Here is a 27,061-nt window from a genome sequence, read left to right as displayed (position 1 = left end):
TGGTCTCATCCATAGTGATGAATCGACGCACAAAATCCATTTTATTCTTTTTAAAACGCTCCAAATATTGCTGAGATAGTCGTTTTCGAATGTGTTTTTGTTGCATTGTTTGCGAATGTGGCACCCATTGAGCACACAGCTTTCTAAGACCCAAAATTTCACTTAACATATGGCTCATACTGACTAATGAGATGTGAAGAGCCTCTACTAAATCTCTCTCAGTCCATCGACGATCTTCCAAAACCATATTCCGTATTTTGGCTAATCCTTCACGTGGATCGTCTTCAAGGCTTGTACGAACACGTTTAATTTCAGCAACTCATCTTTCTAGTGTTCTAATTGTAGATGAACAATCATTATATGGTATTCATCTCGGTCAAAAATTTTTATTAAATCCCAAATAAGTTCACAACTTTCGACGTGTATTCGATCGTGAGATTGAGACAACTATAGCTTAGTTAGACGAGCATACATCCAAGATTACATCAATCGCTCAAAAAAAGCTTGTGTCGATTGGTCGAGAGAATTGTTTAAAAAAACACGACAGCGATGCGGTGAAATGTGGATTTACGCGTTTGGGCCTGAAAGTAAACAGAAGGCGACTGTATGGATGTTTCCAGATGAGCCGAAATCAATAAAAGCGTTTCGCGCACGAAGCATTCCAAACAAATAGTTGCCTTTTTTTTTTTAAACTGAACATGTCGCAACATTTGTTTGCAATTTGTCAGTAAATCAGATAAAGACAGAACACTCTTCACCACGATAATGCGAACTCTCAAACATCAACTGAAACAATTGCAATTTTGGACACTCTCACCGTCGATTTGATGAGTCATCCACCATATAGTTCTGACTTGGCGCCGAATGACTTCTTTTTATTCCCGTGCGTTAAAGATAAACTTAGAGGTCAACGTTTTTCGGTACCTGAAGAGGCGGCTGAGACGTTCAGAATGCATGTTTTTGATCAATCAGAGTGGCAAAAGTGCTATGACAATTGGTTCAAATGCTAGCAAAATTGTATAAATCTGAATAGTTTGTGGAAAACGATAAAGCGATTTTCAATAATCAATAAATATAAAAGGAATCCTCCTAACTTCCATCTTAAACTTATGTCGAAACGTAGTTATTTTGCTGCACAACACTGTATCTGCTATATATATACAAGTATTTATCTTCCCACAAATAATGCTGAAAAATTGTTGCAGCGCTCGGCAAATATTCAATACACTCGTGTATACATAAATTTGCTGCTTGCATTTTATTATCATTTTTTATTTGTGTCCATTGTTTTGCACCCGTATTCCATTTTTTTAGCAATTTTTTATTTTTCAATATTTTCGTTCTAGTTTTATTTCTATTGTTTAGCAAATATTTCCTTTCGCGCTTTTGCTAACAGTAAACAAGGCCGTTGTAGCAGTGCTGTTTTTTTGTTGTTTTTTATTTTTTGAGTCCGACAATCTTCTTGCCACTCTGAGGCTTTGCCACTGGGCTCTGCGAAAACTTTTGTTTTACATATACCCATATATTTTATTTATAATAATTTTGCTTAGTTCGTGGAAGTCGTAATGCTACTTTTTAACTTGTGCACACTGACTGACCTCTGGCAGATACTTCGCACGCATAATTGAAGCACTTTGCTCTTACGAAATTTTCAACTTTGCGTATCTCTGATTTAGTGTGTAAACTTTGCAATTTTTAAGTTAACTAAATCATTTAAGATTAAGAGAGTGCCGCCTGTATAAAGAGTATATAATTTTGCGCCTTAAAGTTTGCCTTCTATATGGTACAGCGATAAAATAATATTCTTACCGGTATTGAGAGAGTTAAACAAAATAACATCAGAAAAATTCGTTTCCATGAAATGCATTTTTACATTTCGCCTAATAGAGGGTTTGTAGGCTATATTACCAGCCTTGAGCTCTGCTCCATGAGCTACTACATTCTTCATTCTTTTCCATACTATGCGATATTGTTGAGCTTCTTGTTTCTAAGTCTGTAAGCAGTATTTCGCTTTTGTCCAAAAAACAAATTATTTTACTTTATTTTTTTTGTTTTAATTCTTTTACTTGCTTGATTTTCTCTTCAAATAAAATATGTGTCCAATTCTCTAAAACTATACAAAAATATGGCTTTAATGCCGATTCTGACAAACTGACAATCTGTTGCTTTTATGTAGTGAGCAGCAGTACTCAGAAAAGAACAGATATCAAATTTGGGCACACAATTTCGAGTTACTGAGAATTACTGTATTAATATTAATGCAAGAAAAGTCTAAAGCATTCATTATTAATTCCAAGTACCTTCAAAATAACCGCAGAGTCCATGAAATAAGAGCTGCTTAGAATATTTTCGATGAATTCCACTTATCAATTCAGTATAATTTATGATTAAGTTTGCTTCACTACATATTGTTGTTGTTGTGAGTGAAACGCCAATTCTTCCAACAAACGCGCCTACAAAAGCAGATTAAACAATAAATAGTACTAGGAGGGCATAAACAATTTTTACTGGTACCGAAACACTAGATATTCGATGAAATGTTGTCAAGGTATTAAAGTGTATAACACAACTTAGAATCGTGCTTGAGTACCCAAGCCCACAACGTTTGGTATACATACACTGTAATCCACTATCAGACTTCCAAATGATCGTTGTTTTAAAAGTGATTTTGGGCGCTTTTTTGTAAAACAATTTAACAGGTTATTAAGTTTTGTTGCTTTAGGGTTCAAATAAATTTCTGTTTCTGTTATAGGTTTGAAAAATGTTTTGAAAGCTTTTTAGGAAATCTTTACGAGCTTATCAAGTTTTCTTGTTTCGAAGTCGAAATAAGTTACTGTTAATGATAAAGATTGCAAAAACTTTTGAGAGCTTTTTAGGACAAACTTTATAAGCTTAAAATTGCTTGTAGTTTCGTAGTCGAATACAGTTTTTGATTACGTTTTAGGCTTTAGTTATATTTTCAGAGTTTTTTCGAAAGCTTCTTGAGTTCGTTGTTTCATGGTTATAAACAAGTTGATGTTTCTGATATAGGTTTAAAAAATATTTAGAGAGCTTTTTAGACACAGCTTTATAAGCATTTTATTTTTATTTTTCTTTTTTAAGAAAGAAGCTTCCGTTTCTGATCAAAGTTTTAAAAATGTTATGGAAGCTTTCTAGGAAAAATTTTATAGATTTGAATTTTTTTGTCGAGCGTTTTAAGAAAAACTTTATAAGCTTTCCAAGTTTTGTTGTTTCGAAGACGAAATCAGTTCTGTTTCTTATATAGGTTTTAAAAATATTTAGAGAGCTTTTTAGGCTTAGAATTTAAGAGTTTCCAAATTCTGTTGTATTAAGGATAGATTACGTTTCAAAAATATATTTTTTAAAGTGGTTGGAAAGCTTTTTGCCCATAACAATGAGCTTATCATATTTTTTTAGTTTTAAAAAACCAAATAGGTTCTAAGTAAGTATTGCTGATATTGACTTGAAAAGTGAAAAGAGAGGTTTTTAAGAAAAACTTCGAAGTCGAAATGAGTAAGCTTATGTACAATATCGTTCGGAGTAATTGCCTAAGTTTTAATATAGATTTTGAAATGTTGCGAGGACGTTAACAAAATGTATGAATAGAGCTTTTCTTAAATGCTTTTTCGCTTGAAGTGCGATTTTTTAGAAGAACTCTACACTATAAGCCTTTTGTTCTTATATTCCTCTTCTTTATTGGCTCGTAAAAAAACTAAAGGAAAAATTTGCGTATGATGTGCTTAAGGGTATTTGAAGATACCTGATTACGAATTTGAGTTCAAAAAATTTCCATCACATAGAGCTATTTTTGCCATTTTAGTAATTGGTGGTTTGAACGTTGCACCTCTTGACTACAATACAAGAATCCAACATTTTAGGAAATATTTACAAAATTATCAAGAAACAATCAAGCTCTTGATCAGAGCCTTCATTAGAAACACAAGCCTTTGAAGCCAACATGCGCTTAGCATGTTTGAAGACTTACGGATTACTCAACTTTATAGCTTTCTGAAACTATAATTACTCTCCGTTGTAAGCATTTAACTCTAATTATAACTCACTTAAAGTGAACTTGTTCAAAGTTTGTGAGAAAAATATAATTGCACCAAAAGCTAGTGCAAGACAAATAAAAGTTTTGCCAAAACGATTCTGCAAACATTTGCAAGGAAACCATAAATATCTATATATATATACCGTAAAAAAGTACTTATCATTTAGTGCCGAAAAACCGCGTTTAATCCGCTGCGAAAGCCAGTAAGTACCACCACACAACAGCAAGGCTTGTTTCCCCCCCATTTTTTCCACGCATAAATCTCCATTAAAGCGAGCGTTGCCATGTACTTGAGAAATATTTCGCCTTCCGTTTGGGACATAAACAAAAACGTGAAAAAAATTGTAATGAAATAATATACAGCCAACAAATGAGCATATCCGGTTATGCCGACGCACACACGAAGATGGCACGACGGGCAGAGATAAGGCGGACGCACCATCGTGATGATACACGCGCGTGCTTAAATGGACTCGTACTTGGACGAAAGGCACTTAAATGTTTGCTTTTATTTCGTTACTTTGCCATTCTCAGTACATTTGGTTTTTTGGTTATTTCTCTGCGTCACTTAGGACGGACGCGGTGCTTATGTCTACTGCAAACAATTTGTGAACGCTTCATTATGCACATTTCAAAAAAAGGAAAAAACAGCGCAGAAATACATAAAAAGAAATAACAAAAAGGAGAGCGAATTCGTAAATGAGAAAAATGTGAAAATAGAATTGGGCTCAGGCCTTTGGCAGCAATAAATATAAGGCAGACAGTTAATGCGGTATAAATAGCGCAATGCGGCTGCAGCTCTAGGCGTGAGAGCACAACAAACATTAGCAAACAAAAGACAAAAAAAAAAAAAACCAAAGAAAAATAAACAATGAAAAAACGAAAGACAAACGTGAAATAAAATTACAACCAACCAAGCAAAAGTAAAAGCAATTTCTACAAATGGAAACACATTATCTATGAAACAGCAATTTCGTCTGCGGTCAGTAATAATGCCGTTGGCCCCACATTTGTAACACTGCCGCTCAGCTGCTTAGCCTTGCCGCTTGTCAATACTCTTTGATATGCTCGGCGCGTTTATTCTAGCGAAAAGTCTAACGCTTTGTAACTACTTTTGTATGTATGTGTGTATGTATTAGACTCATTGACATTAAGTTTCGAAATACCGCCAGCAATGGCAATGAATTTACCACAATAGTGTTTACAATTTCGTAGCATATCCGCAGGCGCACGCAATGTGTTGGAACAGAAACAAATAAGGATAGACTAAACTCGCTGGAAGTGCGCATCAGTTACTTCCCGGTATATTTTGTATGCTGTCAAAAGAATAAATGAAGGTTGTTATCATTTAGCGAAGCGTCATAAAGCTATTGAGTGACTGAAGATAGTCTTAACTGGGCAAATTACACTCGATCGCTAGTGGGTTCGAACTCGGCACATGGCAAAATCTACAATTTTTAAATACAAAATTATTGGTATCGACCATGGTGTGCTTTAGTTGCTTTAGCCATTTTCGCATCGCTTTATTACACGCTTGACGCATTCGTCGTAGGCAATACCTGAGCTTCTGCATCATGAAAAATCATAAGCTAACGAATTTGACCACTAAACTGTCTGAACAGTGAGATTTGTTAGTACTAACTGGTCACGGAGTTCTTTTTGTATTTGCCTTGTCGTTAGTTTTCCATTATACTCGTAAGTTTTGGTTGGTGTTGTTGATTTTTCACAAAAAGCTTTGACCAAACTTTGATGACGTTGCTTCATTAAAGATACTTAAAGTTTCCAAAAAGACGCCTTTAGTAGATGATTTTTACCACTTTGCTGAAGTTGTCTTTTAATTAAGAGGATTTTGCAGCCTTCTTTTTCATCTCTAACAACCTAATTTTCGAATATGGGCTTAAACGGAATTCAACTAATAGGTAGGTAGTTGGGAGAGTGGATGTCAGACGACGCACCCAGGCCTTTAAAAGGTCCACTGTGAATATACAGGAACTAAAACTTCTTCACTCCATTTTGTCCTCTCAGAGCCAAAAAGGGCTCTTGAAGTTCATTAGCATTATTTGAGCAACCTCCAGGGCATCGTCAGGAAATCATCCCCCAATAATTGTGATTCTTTTCTTGTACATAGCCTTGCATTTGCATGGAAGATATTCAATAGTATCTTTTTCTTGTACTTTCGGATGACTTCAACAAATGTCATAGTGCTGGGTGCCAATTGGACCAATTCGAAGTTAACTATTTTTTCGAAAGTAATTGAAAAGGGCGACATCTAACGGATGAATGTTTCCCACTCTTCGGGTTACCAAAGGAAATGAAATTGTTTTGTTTTCCACAAAGTCAACAAAATAGCTCCGTTAAAATGTCTCTGCGCGTTATGGCTTGAAAGAGGTTTCCTAAGACATAGAATAACAGCTTAGCATTATATAGTTAACTTGAAACCAGACACACACTTCAAGGTTCAAAAAAAAATTATATTGCGGGTTGATGACGATTTCTGCTAATGAGGGAATAGTAAAATGTTCTCAAGTTGTGAAGTCCTTGCCAATTGCTTAGTAATACCTTACAGTCAATTAAGTTTAAAGAAGGATTTTAGGCTGGGAGGCTATTTAGGTTCAATATATAGGTATTGATTTAATTTTAAAAATAGAGAGGTCTACAGGGTTTGTCCGGAAATTGATAAGATTGATTTTTTTCCACCGCAACTATACTTCGGAGCGTGGGCGCAGTCAGTTGTCTCCGAGCACCTCGAGAGTCAGGACAAACATTTTCGGCGACGTGTTTCTGTGAGTGATGCAAGCCGAAAATGCAGCGTTCGTTAGAGCAGAGGTACGTGATTAAATTCTGTGTGAAACTCGATTAATCTGTGACAGAGACGCTTGATATGATCAAGCAGGCTTACTCAGATTTGGCTTCAGCAAGAAGTGTTTCGGTGACACCAGGCCTTTTTGTATGGCCGGGAAGAGGTAGCTGATGAAGGCTGAGCAAATTCAAAGTGAAACGATGCTCATTGTCTTTTTTGACATCAAAGGCATCATCCACTATGAATTTGTTCCTCCTGGACAAACCGTCAGACAAACGAAGGGTCAATCGGGTCCGATAAGACCGTAAGTTGCACCACGACAACGCCCGGCTCACACCGCCTTTCGTATGAACAGCCACCTATTCAAGGCCGGCATCGCAACGCTTCCGCAGCTGCCCTACAGCCCAGATGTGGCCTCCCGGACGTTTTTTTTTCCTTGCCTGAATTCAAGTAGCATCCGTGACGTCTTCAATGCTTGGAAATCGCGCTGGCAGCGCTACATCGAAGCAGAAGGAGCGTATTTTGAAAGTTTTTAAAGAATCGTAACGATTTTTTCAAAAAAATTTTTAAATCGACTCAGTCCTATTACTTTCCGGACAAACCCTGTATGGTGGAGCAAACGCTCACAATTTCAATCAGCTTTTGTATTCAGGACAGATTTAAAAACATATAAGTGGGGCAGTAAAAAAAGTAAATTTTGAGCCCATAATCTAGCTTTTATTCCCATCAAGTGTCCTTAGAACTTCGTAAATTTTAAAATTTCGTGAAGGACTTTAGTCATTAATCATTTCTTGTATAATTCCGAAACGATCGTTCACAATGTTCACCACATCAAATAATTTTTGTGTTCAGTACTTTTCAATTTCCACTAAAGCTCTCAAAAGCAAGCACAAAATACAAGAACAATAACATAGTCTATCAGCAACAGCCAAAATCAATTTCTCTTTATACTCCCCAATAGACTGTGCCTGACCACATGGAAGGCAGACAGACGACGGGTTATCAGCTTATGATTGAGCAACCCAATCTATAAGTTAACCTCATTGAATGACCATCAACTGGCCGGCCTTTCCATGCTTCCATGCTTTCCCGGACAATTTGGACATGATTAGAGGACGGCCTACACAAGCAACATGAGCACAAATAAAATAGCAGCATATACCGTATACTGCTTTGGTTGTATGTATGTGAGTGTGTGCATAGTTGAACTTGAGCAATGGAGGCTTTTGTGTATTCTGCATGACGAAGGATGAGTAGGGTTAATTTAATGTTTGCAAAGATACTTAGGCAGCTAAATGTGTACGTATGAGTGCTTGTATATATGTGCGAGGATGCATTTGTATGTGTTTGTGCGTGTGTAATAGGCTTGAGTATGCCCTGAGGGTATACTTTAGGTTGTAAATGATGCCAAACTTACTTAAAATGTCGGAAGGAAAATGCATGTTTGTTCTTGCATTAAGGCATATGTACGTGTGTGTGTTTGCGCTCACATATGAGTGCTTGTCCCTCAATGCGGGTGATTAATAATATATATGTATGTATATAATCTCCAATTCAAAACATTTTGTGCAGTCGTAGATAGCAATACAAACGGCTCATTGAAAGCCTTAACTACTACATATACGCTTATCAATGCTCATTGTGTATTTACTGTTATTGAAACCGCACTTATCTGCAAATCGAATGCGTAATCCCAACTCGCTGGTCCAAGCTGTGGTAAAATATAATCGTCTACTAAATGAAAATCGCACTTCGGGCCCTAACGGCAATAGCTTAAAGGCGGCTAACAGCGCTAAGCTTTAATAATACGCTATATATATGCCGTAAAGTACTTTTTAAGCTGCTGCAACAACAGTAAATACAACAAATTGTAATAAAATGGGCACAATTGAAACACACAGCGCTCTCCTATTCACCCATCTATCCCATCAACCCGAGGCATTCAGCGCTTGCTTTGTGCGCGCACTTTTGCTGGTCAAACAGGCGAGTGGTCAACGCCGCACGCAAGGATATACACGCTACCCACCCATTCTAACTTTCGGAAAACTAAACTAATGTAATTGTAGATTTGTGCATGCGCCATTGTGCGGCACTCGGCGTATGGCGGCGTTTCACTGCGAGTTTTAGAAAGGATATGAAAATATTGAAAGCGTGAGCCCTTGTGTCGTGTGTAGAATAATATATATTTGGCTTAGCTTGGTCCCCTGCCATTCACGCATTGTTTGCGCTTTCGATGTAATCACAACTTGTTGGAAGTTTTGCAAAATATTTTCAATTTCAATAAAGTTTCGTTCGATTTTGTTTCATTTAAAGTGGTAACAATGGCAATGTGGGTCAGTACTATTGAAATATATGACTTTGCCTACTGTTGCCGTAAATAGTTTTTCTAGGAAGTGTTGATAAGGAGGCTATTAATGACTTTCAGATTTTAAAATCGATATTAAATATGTGGTGATGTGCTATTTACTGGGCTGTACTGTTCTTTATGCCATAAATTTTTATTAGAAAGGCAACTCCACCATATATACAACATAGCATGATATAACCTAACATAACGTAACGTTACATAACTTAACATAGCATATTGAATTGCTAAATATTGTAATATATCTCTAAATAGTTTAACTTATAACAAGTTTGACATACTTAACATAACGAATCATAACGTGGCAGAAAATAACATAACAGTCCAAAATATAAAATAAGTTACCACTGTATAATTAAAATAAAGTCACGAATTTAACATTACATAACATAAAATAACATAACGTAACATATAGTAGTAGTAGTAGCATGTAGTATAACATAAGAGAACATAACTAACGCAACTTATGTAACAACGTCTCGATATGACAAAGAGTTTAATTACTTTAAATTAATGACAAGTTTAACTTAACATAACGCAACATAACAGAACATAAAATAGATAACATTACATAAAATCTCGAGGTTCTAAATACTATAATACTGCCTAATTTAATTAATAAAGTATTTAACATAACGTAGTATAGCATAACCGAACATAACATAACATAGAAATAACATAAAAATTATAAAATAGTTTACTGTAAAAATTATTTAAAATAAAATTACATTTCTAACATAACATAACATAGCTTAACATAACATATAATTTCATGGCAGCTAGTATAGCTTAATTTTACATAAAATAGAAAAACATAACGTAAAAGTAAAAAATTTAACATCATTTAACACTGTATACATTACAAAACACAACAAGACATAGCAGAGCATAGCATATCTTAACACACCATGTCGCTTTAAAAAAGTAAAGAAACAGAACATAACTTAATAAAGTAACGAAGCATAGCACAACATAATAAAGAAAAACGTAAGACAATAACTCAACGTATGTACATACATATATACAATGGTATACCACTGCACAGTTTAATTATTAAAAAGTTGAACATAAGGTAACGTAACACAATACAACGAAACTTAACATAGCAGAAAATAACATTACGAAATATAAAATAGGTTACCACTGCTTAAATTATTTAATATTATAACCTTAATATAACATAATATAACATAACATTACATAACATAGCATAGCATAATGTAACATAACCTAACAAAACATAACACAACGCAGCACATAAGATAACATAGCATGGCATAATGTAACATAACCTAACAAAACGTAACGCAACATAACACCACACAGCACAAATTAACATAACATAACATTACGTAACTTAGTTTTGACGTAACGTAACTTAGCATAAAATAACATAACTTAACACAACGTAACGTAAAAACATAGAATAACGTAACGTAACTTAAAAATTTTACATAAAATAACATAAGATGGGATATCATAACATATCCTGCCACTTTAATAAAATAAGTTAACAGAACTTAACAATTCATAGCTTAGCACAACATAAATAACAGAAAACACATAACAACTGTATTTAATATGTACAGAGATACATATATGTATGTACCTAATTTGCCATATTTTTTACGATTGTTACGGACATCCAATCATTCTAAAATTCCAGCTTTATATTCACCACCTGCACTTGCTGGTATTGCATATTCTATGAAGACATAACCTCGCTGCTCTACAAATGCTCCCGCTGCAATAATCCACCTGCATTTGAATTTAAGCAGTGATGGCGATAATTTATGCACGACAACGCCACTTTTCAGCGGAAAATCTAATTTTCACTATTTCTCTTCGAAAGAGCGATAACAGCTGACAGCTACTCACCACGCTGTGGCACGGATGAAATGGCATGCAGCGCGGAAACATGACAACACGCACATAAATTGCACATACATATAACTTTTTAGCGACTAATGCTAATGCGTCGACGATAATCTGTGGCGCTGATACGGATGGCATTAAAGCAAACTCGAACTAATACACATACACTCATATGAATACTCATACGTACACATATACTTGTTTGTGTATGCAAGCGCTTTCAATGCCACGCGAAGCGTATAAAAAGCAGAGTCACAAAATTTACACCACCGTGTATGTGTGTGTTTGCCTGTGTAGTTGTGCGCATATGTGGCTTTGTGTGTGTGTTGAAAAGCCAGAGATTTGCATTGATGATGATGGCATACAAACAGGCGCGAATGCCAACACACTGTCAACGGCAGCCAAAACCAGCGCCAACTTACTGCGGTGGCATGCAAATATGTTTGCGTGAGTTTGAGTGACGGACTAACGGACACACTGACTGACTGTGATCTAATGTTGCGCGTAGGTGTTGAATTTAGCGCGCTGCTTGCGCTGGCATATGCAAATCGCACATGATGCACATGAGAAAGTGTGTGTGTGTGTGTTTATGAGTGTAGGGCAGCATGTCACACGTACATACCGTACATATGCTCATCTAGCAGCTGAAATGTGCTCGTATGCAACCGTTGCTGCTGCGAGATTACCGATTTTTTGTGCTCGTATGTTATGAATTTTTAATTTTCTTTTGGAAAAAAGCCACGTAACGTCACGTAAGCTGCTTATATTGTAGCGGCAGGAGTACTGAGTGCAAAAACAAAAAAATCCAAAAATAAAGCAAAAAACAAATAAAAACAGCAAAAATAACAAAAAAACATTCAATTTGGTTTCACCGATACTCTAATACCCTTCACAAATACTAAAGATTCCACATAAGAACTTTATTTTAATCTGTCAATTTGTATGGCAGCTATAAGATATAGTGCCCCGATTTGGATAATTTTTTGAGATATTTCAGCTTTGGCTTTGACAATAATCGATGCCAAATTTCATGAAGATATCTTGTGAAATGAAAAACTTTTCCATACAAGCACTTGATTCCGATCGTTCAGTTTGCATGGCAGCTATATGGTATAATGATCTGATCGAAACAATTTCTTCGGAGATTTTGCCATGGTATTAAACAATAACACCTGCCAAATTTTACAAATATATCTTCTCAAATGAAAAGTTTTCCATACAAAAATTTGACGCTGCTCGTTCACTTTTTATGGCAGCTATATGATATAATGAACTGATATGAGCAAATTCTTCGGGTATTATAGGGTTGTCTTGGCTTATAATCCGGCCAAATTTTGTTATGATATCTTGTCAAACGAAAAAGTTTTCCATACATGCCCTTGATTCCAATCGTTCAGTTTGTGTGGCAGCTATTTGATATAGTGGACCTATATCGGCGGTTTTGACAAATCGGCTGCTTCTTGAGGAAAAAATCACATGCGCAAAATTTCAGTTCCATATCTCAAAAACTGAGGGGCTAGTTTGCGTATAAACAGACAGGGGGAGGGAGGGACGAACGTGCAGGATATGACTAAATCGACTCAACTCTTCACTCTTATCATTTATATATATGCTTTATAGCGTCTCTCACATTTCCTCTTGGGTGTTACAAACTACTTGGCAAATGTAATATATCCCGTTCAGGGTATAAACAAAAAAACATGAATTGGAAGTAGAAGAAAGGGTGACAGCGGGAACTTTTGTTTACTAACTTTTGCTGCCGCTGCATTTTTATCCACTCGATTTTTACGAAACTTTACTCTCGACAAAAGACTTTTTTTACTCAGGCGCACGTACGTGCAGCGATATGGCAACACCAACGCCAACTGGCATAAAGTCGTATTTTCCCAAGGTTTAGCCAAGCACTTTCGCATATAAAATTTAAGCAACTCTTGCAGCATTTCGGAAATGAACTTCTTAGAAGTGGAATCCCTTAAAATCCCCAAAGCAAGATGCATTTGCAACGAACTAAAGTATGTACATATATACTACATATGTGCGTATGAGCTTAGCAATTGTTTGCCATATTCTTCACACAGTTCGTTTTTTGCTTTTTTTTTTGTTGTCGAACACGAGAAGAGCACATAAGCACACGACGAAAAGAGTGGTGGATATTGAAACTCGTACTTTCAATTTTCTACTTCAATTCCTTGCAACCGCCACAAAAGCTCTGCGCTTGTCATTGTGCACAGTTGCCTACACAATACACATACATATATACACGCAAGGTAATGTGAGCGTTTTGACAAAGCGTTGCACAAATGAAAAACGTGCCTCACAAGCCGGCGCCCTCATGCCACAATGCAGGCAGGTCGTCTTCATTGTAGTGGCATGCCACCTGCTCGGAAAACAATATAATTATGTACACATACACACACACTAGCACAACGCAGCGCACAGCACAATTGTTGCATGCCACCGGTAGTGTGTTTGCATTTTTATGCTTGTAATCGTAACTCGATTACACTTGCTGCATTTAGTAGTTTACTCTACTCTTCACTTACCCTATTGCCGTCAAGCATCTAGTACTCGCTTGCCACACTGCAGCAGCGCACATCTATTTATCGGGTTTGCGGCGCCACTTCCCCCATTTGCAATCTATTCACATCATTCGTTTTATGCGGGCACCTTGCCACAATCAGCATAGCAGCCTTTGTTGTGGCTCTTCATGTGATCAGGTCTTACGCTTTTCAAGTGGAGCCGAGCATTGTTGATTACATTTGTGTTTGTTTAAAAGTTCTCGATGAAGGGACTTCGGTACAGGTAGTAACGGTGATGAGTTCATTATGACGCTTGGGCCCATACGAGCTTCGGAAAATAGTGACGAGTCGAAGATTGCTACTTTCAGTTCTACTCATTCTTATTAACTCTTGAGAGCGCTCTTTCTCTTCCATGCTTTTTTTTAGAGATACCAAGCTACAAGAAAACAGCAAACTGATTTCGCCAAGAGTAGTTCGAAGGCCTTAGAGCTGAAGTTGAATACTTCACAAAACAATATTATTTGAAATAAAAATAAAGTTTGTTTGTCGTTGTTGTGCAATAAGAAGAAAGCCGTTGTCAGCTGCTTTGAAATTTTTAAAAATAATTTGGTGCACAACTGGTGTCTTTTGTTGGGTTGTAGAAATTTCGCAAATAAATTTAATACATTTTTAGATAATTATAGTTGTGTAGTTTCGTTAGCGCTTTCTTCAAGCCCACCCTGCTACTATCGATAACCAAGAGTACAGCCTCTACTATTTTAATTTTTATAGATCAGGGGTCAGCTTTTAGCATACAAAAGTCTGATTTCTAAAAAGAACAACTCATTCCAGGCCGGAGTTAGTAATATTAACACCGTGGTTGCGCCCCTCACATCAGTTTGCGGTTATTAATTTTAATTTGTATTTAATCATGGAATTAATTGTGAATGTCAGTCTATAATCAGCTGATCGCAGAATATACATACATAAAGATTGCGATTTTTGAAAGGTTGGAATTTACTTTACTTGAGCAAAACCAGATGTCATACAAATATATTACTGACGCACACTTGAGCACAGGTCTCAGAGGGAAGTTCTAGGCTAAGTGGCAGGTAAGAGTGCTGCCACTATGGGCTCAATTAGCTCTGGATATGCCATTTTCATACACTATCGTAGGATCGGTTATCTTGTTGCGCTCTAATCATTTGGTGCTTTCAACGAAACTGCTTAATTCTATCATGCTTTTTGTGAATAGCCATGCAAGGTTTTGGCCTGTTGGGCTCCAAGTAGTTTGCGTCGAGTTTGTGTTAGAGCTGGATATACAGACGAGAAAGTGGAAAACAGTTTCCGTATTCCCTTCAGTCCTTCGTTATAGAAGCTCTATGTCTGAATATACTATTTTTTGAACTGTTTAATAAGTCCATGATTCTATTCCGTCATACTTGGGACATATCTGCTTTGTTAAAATACATATAATTATCACTTTGTGTCGCTCCTAGCATAATAATATATATTCCTGTGGCCGGGAACACAAATTATAGACAAATAAACTTGACCTGCTAGTGAGCTTGAAGCTTTCCTGCAAATGCTTACTATATTGAAATTAATCTGTTGGGTCGACGAGACCAGCAATGCCACCTGACTATCGGTGTATATGGTTGCTATCTGTATCACCTCATATTTATTCAATAGAAATCCACAGGCTTTCTATATACGCAGTGCTTTTGCTTAGAATATGCTGGCTGAGTTTAATACGAGTATACGGATAGAAAGATAGATGTTAAGATCATTGGAGTATGACCCAATCTACTCCGCAGTCCATTTTGGACCCGTCGGTATAGATAGAGATAGTGTCCTCCTCTCCAACTAAACTTCTTCTCCAATTCTCACCCGAAAATAACTATTGAAATCTAACCCTAGGAGATTGATGTCTGATTTACTTAGGTTTAGCTGATTAATGCAAGCGCTCTGTCCATAATCTTTCGGGTTCCAACCTCCCCATTGCTTTATTCTGCAAGCAGCTCGATGTTACTTTCCTGGTAAACACGTCTATGAGCGCCTGATGCAGGAGCATATTAAGCACTCCATCGGACATAACTTAATATTCCCGGTGTTCTCTGCACGGCCAGCTCTTTTTGCTCCATTTAGTTTCATAATCTTTTACTATTTCTGTAACGCTGGTCACCCAACCAGTGCTTCATAATCTGGATTGGCTAATAGGTACTTTAAAAAAATACTGTATTTCGAACGAGGGCTCTCCAGTCGCTCTTTCATCTGGAAAAAGCTACCATATAGTGTAATTTGTGTAACGAATACTTTATACTCCTATGATTTTTGCGACTGAGCGTCAAATGACTAGCAAATTGTTGGTTCTATCAGTTATATAGGTACTAAATGATCCATCTTCGTAGTAATTTTTTTTCAAAATTAATCAAAGTTATTTTTAATGGAAAAGAGCATAGAGTTCTATTACCATTTTTGATCGTTGTAGTATAATAACTTAAAGTTCAAAAATTCTACTGTATAAAATATCGATTAGTTTTCTTGATCATATTTATTAATCAAATAAGTCAACATTTACGCACACCCACGTCGATTTTGCCAACAACGTCCATTTAATAGATAGTCGGCTGAATGCAAAACCAACGCACGAATAGTTACCCTTTTAGCCAGCTCATGAACAGGGGAAAGCAACTCCCTTGTGAGGAGCAGACACGCTTTCTTAGTCTATTTCCGTTTCTGCGCAAGCTGCGAGGGTGTGTTTGTGTGTGTGTGACCAGGACTAAAACCTCAAAAGCACTCCAACAGCCAGCTACTTAATCACTAACCTCACTCTGTTACTTAGTTATGCAAACTACCGACTACAGCGGCACTGCTCAAGTTGCCCGGCGACACGACACGACCTCCACGCCCGGCATTGGCTTAATGAAAAATGTTTGCAATGCTCCAAAGCGAAAGTAATAAATGTTGGAAATGTCAGTGCGTAAATGGCAAATGCTATATCACTACAAATCCACACATATATACCCATCTAGACAGATACTTACATAGATACTTGGGGACACACACATACACAGTGGCCACCACGTGCGCGTGCACAAGTGTCTTCTTCAAAGGCCGCAAACCCTTTGGGAGGCGACGGCGGCAAGCGCTTGAAAAATTAAAATGTTACGCTTATCTAGCTGCTACTCCGAGAAAATGTAATTACAAGCATGCGCACGCGCCGCCCTTTGCCGACAATTAAGTGTTGCTTGGTGCGCCGGCGGTGGGCGGTTGCGTTTCATGTTGCAACGCAATAAAGTCTCGCAATGTCGCGAAGTAATTACACATTCTCGGCTTTATTTTGGCAATCAAATTTTTATATTCATATTTTAGTAGGCAATTATTGTGAACGATTGCAGACGAAATAAATTTGAAATGCAGACACTCTAAGTAGAAATATTAGCGGTACTGGCTTTTCTGAATTAGCTGAGATATATTGCTAATTTGTAGCGATAAAGGACTATAATTTGTAGTGGTGTGTTGATAAGATGGTTCAACTACGAAATAGCAGTGTATATCTTAAAGAATTTTATCTTGATTCCTTAATTCTAGCAATCACAAAATATCCTGAAATTTCTTAGACAGTAAACATAAACAATGGTGGTTAAAATATACTTTTCCCTTAGAAAATTTACTTTAAGCGTTAGTTGGTATGTTGAAAAATGAGGCGCAACAGCACGATCGCACAGGCGAGGGCACATTATACTGCCAGCTGTTGGAACATAGCGAGCCGTGCCAGATAATCCGTCCTAATCGACTAACATCTGGAGAAAAGTAGAAGCTTTTTGGTCAGCCCGCCCTTAACCAAAGTTCTTTTGCGCTACGCTCTCTGTAGCTAGTGTTCCAAGCTTGAGGTTTTCCTCGAAAGATCATTGCTTTAGGCAATCCATTAAGAAGCGGAACAGTCTGGGAGACTTCCAAGCAGGACAACTCTTTTGCATTTCCATTTACTTCTTTTTCTATACAAGTGTATAACCAATTGGTATCGAGTGATCTTCATATGGATTGCTAGAGTAGAAGCTACAGTTTCTGTTGCACCTTTTTTGATCCATAGGTGAATCTAAATTTCGTTATTGGTACCACCAAGAATGAGTATTTAATCTGATATGAAGCTAAGCAAGTCTGTAATGACTTAGAATTTTGAGCCGACTTGCCGTAAGCACTTCACGAAAATCCGGACGAGCCTCTCTCCTCTTTCAGAGGCCCTCGGACTCAAGCTGTAGATCTGGTGGAATACCTAGGTTTATTCTTAAGAGAAAGCTTACATGGCTCAGGTATGCTAGCCATATGATGAGGCACGCCAAAACTCCCTCCTCCTTCAACTGCATTCTGGAAATCTTGTATCACTACAAAGCAGAGGCTACACGTTACGTCTTTTTCTCTGCTCAGCTACCGACGAGGAATATATGAAGGGGAGGAAGTAGATGAAGAAACGCGTTGCGAGCTTTTTCATATATGGATCGAAGCTAGGAGGGGGAGTTTTCTATTAGGAGCTCTCCATCAGATATATAGATCGATAATCATGCGCTCAAAGCTATTCAAGGAGTGTGGGTCTTCACTATAATTAGCATCAAGCTACTTTATTATTAGACTTGATTGGGTGCGTTTTCATAGCGTACTTACTGGCGACTGCACAGCCGACGAATTAGCTGGAGGTGGCGCCGTCACCCAGCTCAAATCGGAATGGGACCTAGTTGGTATCGTGGGTTCTAGTCCTATACCAATGTATCTCGGGTACGCTTAGTAGACTCTTGTCGACGACCAACTTTTTGACCCAGAGTAGAACGAGGTCTTCTGAACCACTTACTCTAGCAAAGTTTATCTTGTTGCAGTAGTATGGGTTCTTACTGGACATTGCGGTAAGGCTAAACTTCTTTACGTACGCAAGATGTCAAAGTTGTATAAAGAGGATGCGGTGGAAATATGCATGCACTCTTCTCCATTGTCCAGTCTTTCGGTGGTCAATTCGGTGAATCAAGAAACATAAACAAAACTGACATTAGTCATCTCAAAAAATTTTTGATCGGTTTTGTCGTTTTGTAAGGGCCCACAATCTATTATATACGCGGTTTAGGTAACAAAACGTACCGATGTTATAAGCTGTCCAAGTGAGATTCCGGTTAGAGTCGATTTCTTAACATTACCTTCCGCAAAATTTTACGTTAGAGTTTTTATACTGGCACGAGTTGTTCTCTGATCCATCTCTTGTTGGTTCGAGGGTGAAAATCTTTGATTCTAAATTACCTGAACTACGGCTATAGAGAGTCAAAAATCTTCTATGCTACTATCATGTTATTACTTATGTAAGAAATAAATATATACATATGTAATAGCAGAGGAGAGCTGAACATTTTTTCACTAAAAACACTAAAAAAATACAAATTTCAAAAGCACTGATGTCTACATTACCTCAAGACCAAATTAATTAGTCAAAAGTAATATTTCCCAAATTAATATTTCAAATTTTAATCAAAATTTGTAACGGTACCAGCTCAAAAGTTTCAATTTACATGCCGGAATATATTCTGCATTAAATTAGCAAATAATTTGCCGACTTAACCCAAATATTGCTTTTTCCTCTCTGTTTCTCTCTCTGCCGCGCCCACAAACGGCCCACTGGGCTATGAGATTGTCATAAAAACTCGCACACAACGCATATATATTTTGCTCTTTGTCTAGGTCGAAATTAAGTTTTTGTCGTTTAAGCGCAAATAATTGCAGGCCGAATGAAGGAATGAATGTAAATATTAAAACCACTCGGTTGGCACAGAAACAACAAGCCCGCCATAAAAGCGCCTAACCTTTGGGTGCTGCCACCCAAACCCTTGCACCGCTTGGCCTTTCTGTTGTGGTGTTGTTGTTGCCGTTGTTGACATTTACCCTTTTTTGTCATTCCGAGAGTCCTGGCCACAGCCAGCATCTCTGGGGCACATTGTGGTCGCACCAATACATTTGCAATTTGTGTGCGCCAGCCGATTGTGTCGAGCTCGTTGTCGTGGTAGTTGCTTTTATTATTGTTGTTGTTATGTTTATTTTAGTTGGTAGTAGTTTCGGTAGCAAAACTACTACTTTGGAATGCTAATTTAGCAGGTAGCAGCGCCCAGGCAATTTCAAAAGCCAATTTAATTAATATTTAAATGACTTTAATGTTGGGCCTAATGCTGGAATTTACGAGTTCAATTTTGTGTTTGTTTAACTATTTATATGCCATGAACTCCTTTATGCCTCTTCATTCGCTTTGGCACCTCTCATTTATATTCTTCTTCTTCTTGTTCTGTGCTCGTGTCAATTTCATTGCAGCTCATTGTGGAAATCAACAGCCAAGTGGCGCTCTTCCGTGATATGCTAATACATGTGGGCCAAGCCAGGGACTGCCCCGAATTGCGGGAGAAAATTCGTAAATTGCGCCGAACCTGCGTGGAGGCGTGCAAGCACACGGGTCAGATAATCATACCGCAGGTGAAAAGGTGAGTGTTGCTCAAAATAAAATAATACTCTGAGGGGATGGGGGAATCTAGTAAATCAACTTGTTTGTGTGAAAAGCGGAAGTGGGAAATTGGCAATGGATTTGGTAGATGGTAGCAATAACTTGAAATGAAATTTCTTGTTTGCTTTTATAAATACATAATGAATTATTCATGGCGCTGATGTTGCCTGTTTATAGTTTACAGTTAATACAACAGCACTGGTAACGTTATCTGTATTCTAATCATTTAAGTCTGTCATTGTGTGCAATCGCGAAATTTTTTTATATATGTAATCCCGAAATTTCGGGATTCTGAAAATTATACTCGATTTTGATGAATTTTCCAACCACGTGTTTATGACAATTTTATCATGTACTACACCGCGATATTCGGTCCCGACATTTTTGATATAGTCCCGAAATCTCGGGATTCGGAAAATTATTCTCGATTATGATAAATTTTGTAAATGGCAGGGATATGATTTAAGTTTTGGAAACAAAATTTATGTGTCTCAAAAAAAATTTTATAATTTTTTTATGTACATATTTAATTGATATTGACATATACATATGTATATATATTTTCCATATACTCGTCATGTACACGCATCAAAGCGAGTGCTATTTCAATAAAAAAGTATTGCAGTTTCAAATTCCTTCCACAAGTAAAACACTAAAAAAGTCTTTCGAATTGGAAATCGTCTAGTGTCACTAAATTAAAATAATAATTTCCAAAATATGCTTTCGGGTTCGAAACATTACTGTATCATTGGGCCTAAGTAATAATTGCGAAAGAAGCCTGTCGAGTCGCAAATATGTAGTTAATCACTACCTCCCGAAAATACTTTAAATTTGGAAATGCTCCAGTACCACTTTTCCAAAGCGATAATCCCGATTGGGCATTTCGAGTTGGAATTACTCAACGATCACCAGTTTAAAATTATAATCCCGAAAATATTATTTCAAATTCGAATTAATATTATGTCTTCAATCAAAAAAAAAAATAGTCCCGAAAAGGAATTTCGAGTTGTAAATATTTAAGTATCACCAGTCCCGAAATTTCGGGATTTAATTTTGGGATTAAAATTATAATGATTAGGAACTTGTAGATATTTCTCAAGTAAGCGGCCAATGTCAATGCTGCAATTTCGGGATAGTATTTTGGGATTAAAATTGTAACGGTTTGGGAACTTTTCACATTTTTTTCTCTTCACTGCATTTTTTTCATCTCTGATTTAATCACTTTAAAATCATCAATATTATCAAAATTACTCTTTCATTTCTGTTCTCGTTATCTAAGTATGCTGGTTGCTGCTTTCGGTCCCCCTTTCCTTTGCAACGGTATTGATTTCTTTGTTGTCCTCCAATTCTATAATAATATGGGTAACGGTTTGTTTCGGTTGCCTGCATCAAAAATATTCATACCTAATTGCCATAATAAAGTTGTGTCCGGATAACCATCAAATAAACAGTACTTGAAATTTAATCCCTTAAAAGGTGTTATACTCCTTGCAACTCAAATAATTCGAAGTATTACACAGCTGCAATACACTTGCGTACACACTCAAATGCTTAAGCATAGCTATTTTTCATTTAATATTTCTGCTTGACATCAAAAGTTTAAACCATCAAGCATTTTTTTCCACTTATTTCCCGTAATCTACATGTAATTACATAACCAAGTTGACCGTTGTAGCAAACATGTAATCAATATGCGAAAGTTTGAGAATTTTTTTTGTGGTTTGGGGTTTGAAATATCAGCAATTAAAAATTTTCCAACACTTTTTAACATAAACTCACGTACACACACGGAGAATGAACAGATTTTTTTTTATAGAAAAGTTGAAGGGGTTTGAGGTTATGTTTTTTGGTTAATTTTATTGTAATTTTTTGTTTTTAAAGCACGTATAAAACATTTTAATTGATTGCCATTTGAAGCAATACATTAAAAGTTGAGTCAAGCGAGTTATGATAATATGCAATCGAACACTGCCACTTCAAGAGATCAAAGTAGTACAGTAGTTTAACGAAATGAATGCTTTTCTGAATACTCACGCGGAGCTGCTTGTGAATATAATTCTGTGTACAAAAAGAACCCATTTTTATTTCCTTTTTTTGATGATGCCTTAAATGTCCAGCCAACTTTTACGCATCCTATTATAGCACGCCTAAGTGTATGCTTTGGCATTCTTCTATAAAAACAACTATATCAACTAACTTACTCTCCACAAAATTGAACAGCCCCAATCATACTAATCAACACATAAAAATTTTTGATTTTAAGCTGAGCGTTAATAAATCGCAGCTCATATGTTTTGCAGTTGCATTAAGCTTTAAATACTCGTATACTTCCTGCTATCAATTCATTAATTTCCCTGCATTACTGCAGTGCAGAATTTTGATTAAACTTTCCGCGTCAATAATATTCCATGCAAGTTGTACGCATGAATAATTGTATTTGTGCATTGAGTTTTCACTTTAAGCGCTGGCAACGCGCCGCCATTATTAAATCACGTTTTAATCAACACCTCCACGCAGCAACGCTCATGAAATACATACTCGTACAGCTGATTGAATTTAATAATTAATATGCATGAGCCCAAAGCGGGAGGAAAGCAGAGCTCGCCCTCCGTACTTATAGTATCTGCTAGAAGTGGCATTAATTCTGCATAAAGCATGGAGAAGACCGCGCGGAAAGCTTGCATGTAAGCGCAGTGCGCACTCGAAACCACAGTCATGCTGAGTGGACATAAAATTATTAAATTGAAATTTAAATAAGCACGCGGTGCGGCGAAGTAATTACTTTCAATGAAATGTGATTAAAAGCGCTTAATGGATTGAAAGAGCTGTGGATCTTTAATAAAATTATGCAGATAATTATCAATTCCAACTTTCCTATAAAATTTATTTGTTCATATAATCTATAGTTTTTTATAACATGTGATGTGAGATCACTTTGTAATGTATTACATGGCACAGTAAACAAATTCATGAAATTGCGTCATTTTGCATGGATTCCAGCATATCTAATATACCACATCACATATCAAATATATCATATGAAAGATCAAATGATATTAAACTCATTGAGTCAATTCATTCCTTATGATAATATTTTCACCGAACCACCATTGCTAGTTGGATATAAAATCAAAAAATTTCAAACGCATGTAACTCTCTCATGTGATATGAGATCAGTAGCGTTTAATAATACTATTTGATTTTACATCACATCATATCTCATGTCTCAACAAATCGTTTCATATAATATCGCATCAAATGATACCAGATCACATCGTACAATACCATATAACCTGAATTCAGCTCACATCACATGTTACATGATAAGTTGTTTTCAGAGCTCTTTGCACAAATTAGATTACTTTATAGTATATCCTATAACCATCTCATATTAAATCACTCACTTCATACAATATCACATGTCATCAGAACACTACATATCAGATCACTTCATATAATATAGTATTGCATGATATCAGATCACTTCATATAATATAATATCGCATGATTTCAGATCACTTCATGTAATATAATAACGCATGATATCAGATCACTTCATTTAATATAATATCGCATGATATCAGATCACTTCATATAATATCATACCGCATCAGATCACTTCATACATTACACGTCATACCATACCATATCACAAAAATTCGCCTCACATCTTATCGTGACATATCGCATAATAGAATATCATGTATCATGATACCAGATCATATGTTATCAGATTACTTCATACAATCTCTCCTGATCTACTAGATCAGATTAGGGAACAATTTTAAAAATTTACATCATATTAAATAACGCCTTACAGTATCACACCATATGATATCGGATGAAATCAAATGATATATAACAAACCCAAAAAATAAATATTTCGATTCAAATTCAGAAGAATTTACGAAGTAACATAAATATTACCAAAAAATCGCAAAAGCGCACCAGAAAGAAATTCTGGATCCACCACAGATATCAAGTAAGATAGTAAAGTAAATCGTATGGAAGCTCTTACCCATCGAACAAGCAGTCAAACTGAAATTATCAAATGCAAATTAATATAATTTCTTTATTTTTTCTCCTGATTTTACCAGCGCTGCTCTCTTCCTTTCACTGTACAGCTTTACCCAATCTACGCATATGCCGAATAAAGTTCATTAATTTCATGAAAAATGAGAGTATGAAAAAATACGAGTATGTAAGTGCGGAAACTTTCGTAAGACATATAGCTTACAATGTCGTTAATGATAATAGCATATGTGAATATACATACATACATACATATGTATGTATGTGTACGCTGACAACTGATAAGCACATTTTTACGCATTGAATTACCAATAATGCTAAAGGCAACAAAAATTTTTTATAAATACTTCTGCAGCCATCTCCTGCCTGACAGTATCCTCAGTAAATACGCTTTCAGCACTTAACTTCCTCTGTCCTCGATTTGACTGCCGATACTTCGAATCGTTTTAATATAAAATCTCAGCCACAGTGACAAGAAAATCCCGAACGCAAGTGCTACAAGCATTACTTACAGCCATATATGAATATATGTGTATAGATGTGTGTGTTTGTGAGTAGCAAGTTTTTCCACTTCATATGCCATCCTTTATTCCGCACCCAGCTGACACACTCAACTTTCAATGTGATTTATCATTTTCCAACAACAATAAATTGCTCATAAATGCATTGTATATGTGAACAAATATGCGAGCGCATACACATACACACACACGCAGGCAAGTTGCCTGTTCATACTTTGGCAGTGTTTGTCAACAGGAAATGAATGATGCTCGAATTGACGAAGTTTATTTATTTATTTTCGTAGTCTCGCTGATTTCAATGCGATTTTTTGTCAACAGCACGGCATACATATACATACACAAGTACACTAGCATACATATATACATTTTAATGCGCCAAATATTGCTGCTACGAGTATCAGGTATGCACAGTTTATATTTACGCCGGATATTCCCAGTATCCCCACTTTTTATGCGCGGCGTATTTGTTTTTGGAGTGCTGCGTGTGTGTGTGTGTGCCTAACTGTCTCTTAACGCACGTTTTATGTATAAATATTGAATTTTGCGCCATCACTGACATGACACTGACACGAAAGAGTTAAAAACGTTGGATTTCTATTCAATTATTTTTAATTTTTTCCAATACACGTACGGCTGATATCTTCTTTTTCTTGTTGGCGCTAACTTGCAATCAATCATTGTTTGTCGGCTGCGCATTTTAGATTCGTTTTTAATTTCTACGATTGGAAATATTTATGAAATATAGGATTGGGGAGTATGATTTTCAAATAAAAAATTCAACAAATTTATAGTTTTTTCTAGACAAATTCTGTTAGTTATTTTAATAATATTTTTCCTGGAAATTATTCTCTGATAAAAAAGGATAAAATTTGGCAATAAATCATATACAGTTTTTCACACCGGCTTTGGTCGCAGTGTTAAAACAAGCGTTTTAGATAAACAAACATAAATGTGTGATTTAAATAAATTAAATATTTCCGCTGAGAGAAAGATACCAATCGATACATAGAGAGGAGGTTCGAAATGTAGATCTACAGAGAGAGAGAGAGAGTCAGAGAGTTAGAGACAAACAAAGAGAAATATTAAGAGAGAAAAAGAGATAAATCTCGTTACAAATTGAAATAGTCACGTTAAGCGCAAGACAGGAATAAATAGATAGGGAGAAAGATAAGAATAGAGATATGTATATACATATACATATGTATATACAGAACTAGAAATACGCAAAGAACGAAAGTTATCGCGGAAGACTAATTAAGAGATAGAAAACGAGACGGCGAGAGAGGAAGAGAGATAGATGTCGTTAGAAAACAAATAAATTATTATTCTCTGATCATAAATGAATAGACAAAGTTATTATAAGAGGGAAAGTGATAGATAGTTATATAGAGATAAACAGAGTGCATGCTTCAAAATAACTCATAAATGCCTCAATGTCACGTCAAATAACCGATGATTTAATATTTTGTGATCAGAAAACAAATTGCAACTAAAAAATGACGCTGCTGCCTCTGCTAAAATTTCAATTCTGAAAATGAATATCTTCATATTCTCGAAAATATATCACACCTTTAAATATAAAAAGTACGTCTCACGTTGTTTGTCCGTGATGGCCTCCTAAACTACTGAACCGATTTTAGTAAAATTGAGCACACTGTGTCCAGTTCGAACCAACTTAGAAGATAGGATAGTTAAACCAATTCATAAATAATGAAAACAGTGAAAGCTCTTTTAAATGGACGACCTATAAAGCGGACATCTCCATTAACCATGCATGCAAGCATTATTAATGTTTATTAAGTACAATCTATTAAGCAGACAACTCTATTAACTGGACAGAAAAGTTGGTAACCAGACATTGTGAAAGCAGCCTTAAATTCGTAATTTTGTCCAACCTCTTGGATTCTTATACCGTCAATCGCCTTGATTTATAAATAAACTTTTCACTGTACTTATTATATGAATTATAGTATAAAATGTATACCACAGCAAGGCGTGGCCGGATCCTCTAGTATTTGGGTAGTCGAAAAAGTCTTTTCGTATTTATAATTAAACTTTAACCTATTTTTGTATATTTATAAGGAACTTTAATGAACCAACTCTGGTCGACCACTTTTTCCGCTAAAAACATTATTCCATCAGTGTAAAACTTTTCTGGTTTCTCGGCGAAAAACTGCGACAAGTAATTTTCACAGGCTTCTCTTGAAGCCAACTTTACTCCATTAAAGGAGTTCTACATTGAACGAAACAAATGGCAGTCCGATGGTACAAGGTCAGGGCTGTAATGGATGCATCAACACCCAGCCAAGTTCTCCCAGTTTTTGCCGAGTCATCAAAGATGTGAATGGTCTAGCGTTGTCTTGATGGAAGACGAAGCCCTTTCTGTTGAT

General features: G+C 36.3%; 1 protein-coding gene across 1 annotated transcript in view; it reads left to right on the top strand.

The window, feature by feature from the left end:
- The window catches only part of LOC120768631, a 65,079-nt gene that overhangs the window by 9,228 nt on the left and 28,790 nt on the right, over window positions 1-27,061 (top strand). The window contains exon 2 of the mRNA XM_040095396.1: window positions 19,932-20,098. Coding sequence (XP_039951330.1) covers window positions 19,932-20,098 — 167 coding nt within the window. The remainder of the gene's footprint in view (window positions 1-19,931; window positions 20,099-27,061) is intronic.

This window comes from Bactrocera tryoni, chromosome 2 (genome assembly GCF_016617805.1).
Source record: "Bactrocera tryoni isolate S06 chromosome 2, CSIRO_BtryS06_freeze2, whole genome shotgun sequence".
NCBI classification, from domain to species: Eukaryota; Metazoa; Arthropoda; class Insecta; order Diptera; family Tephritidae; genus Bactrocera; species Bactrocera tryoni.
The sequence above is the reverse complement of the archived record's forward strand: the minus strand, read 5'-3'. Positions and strand labels throughout refer to the sequence as shown.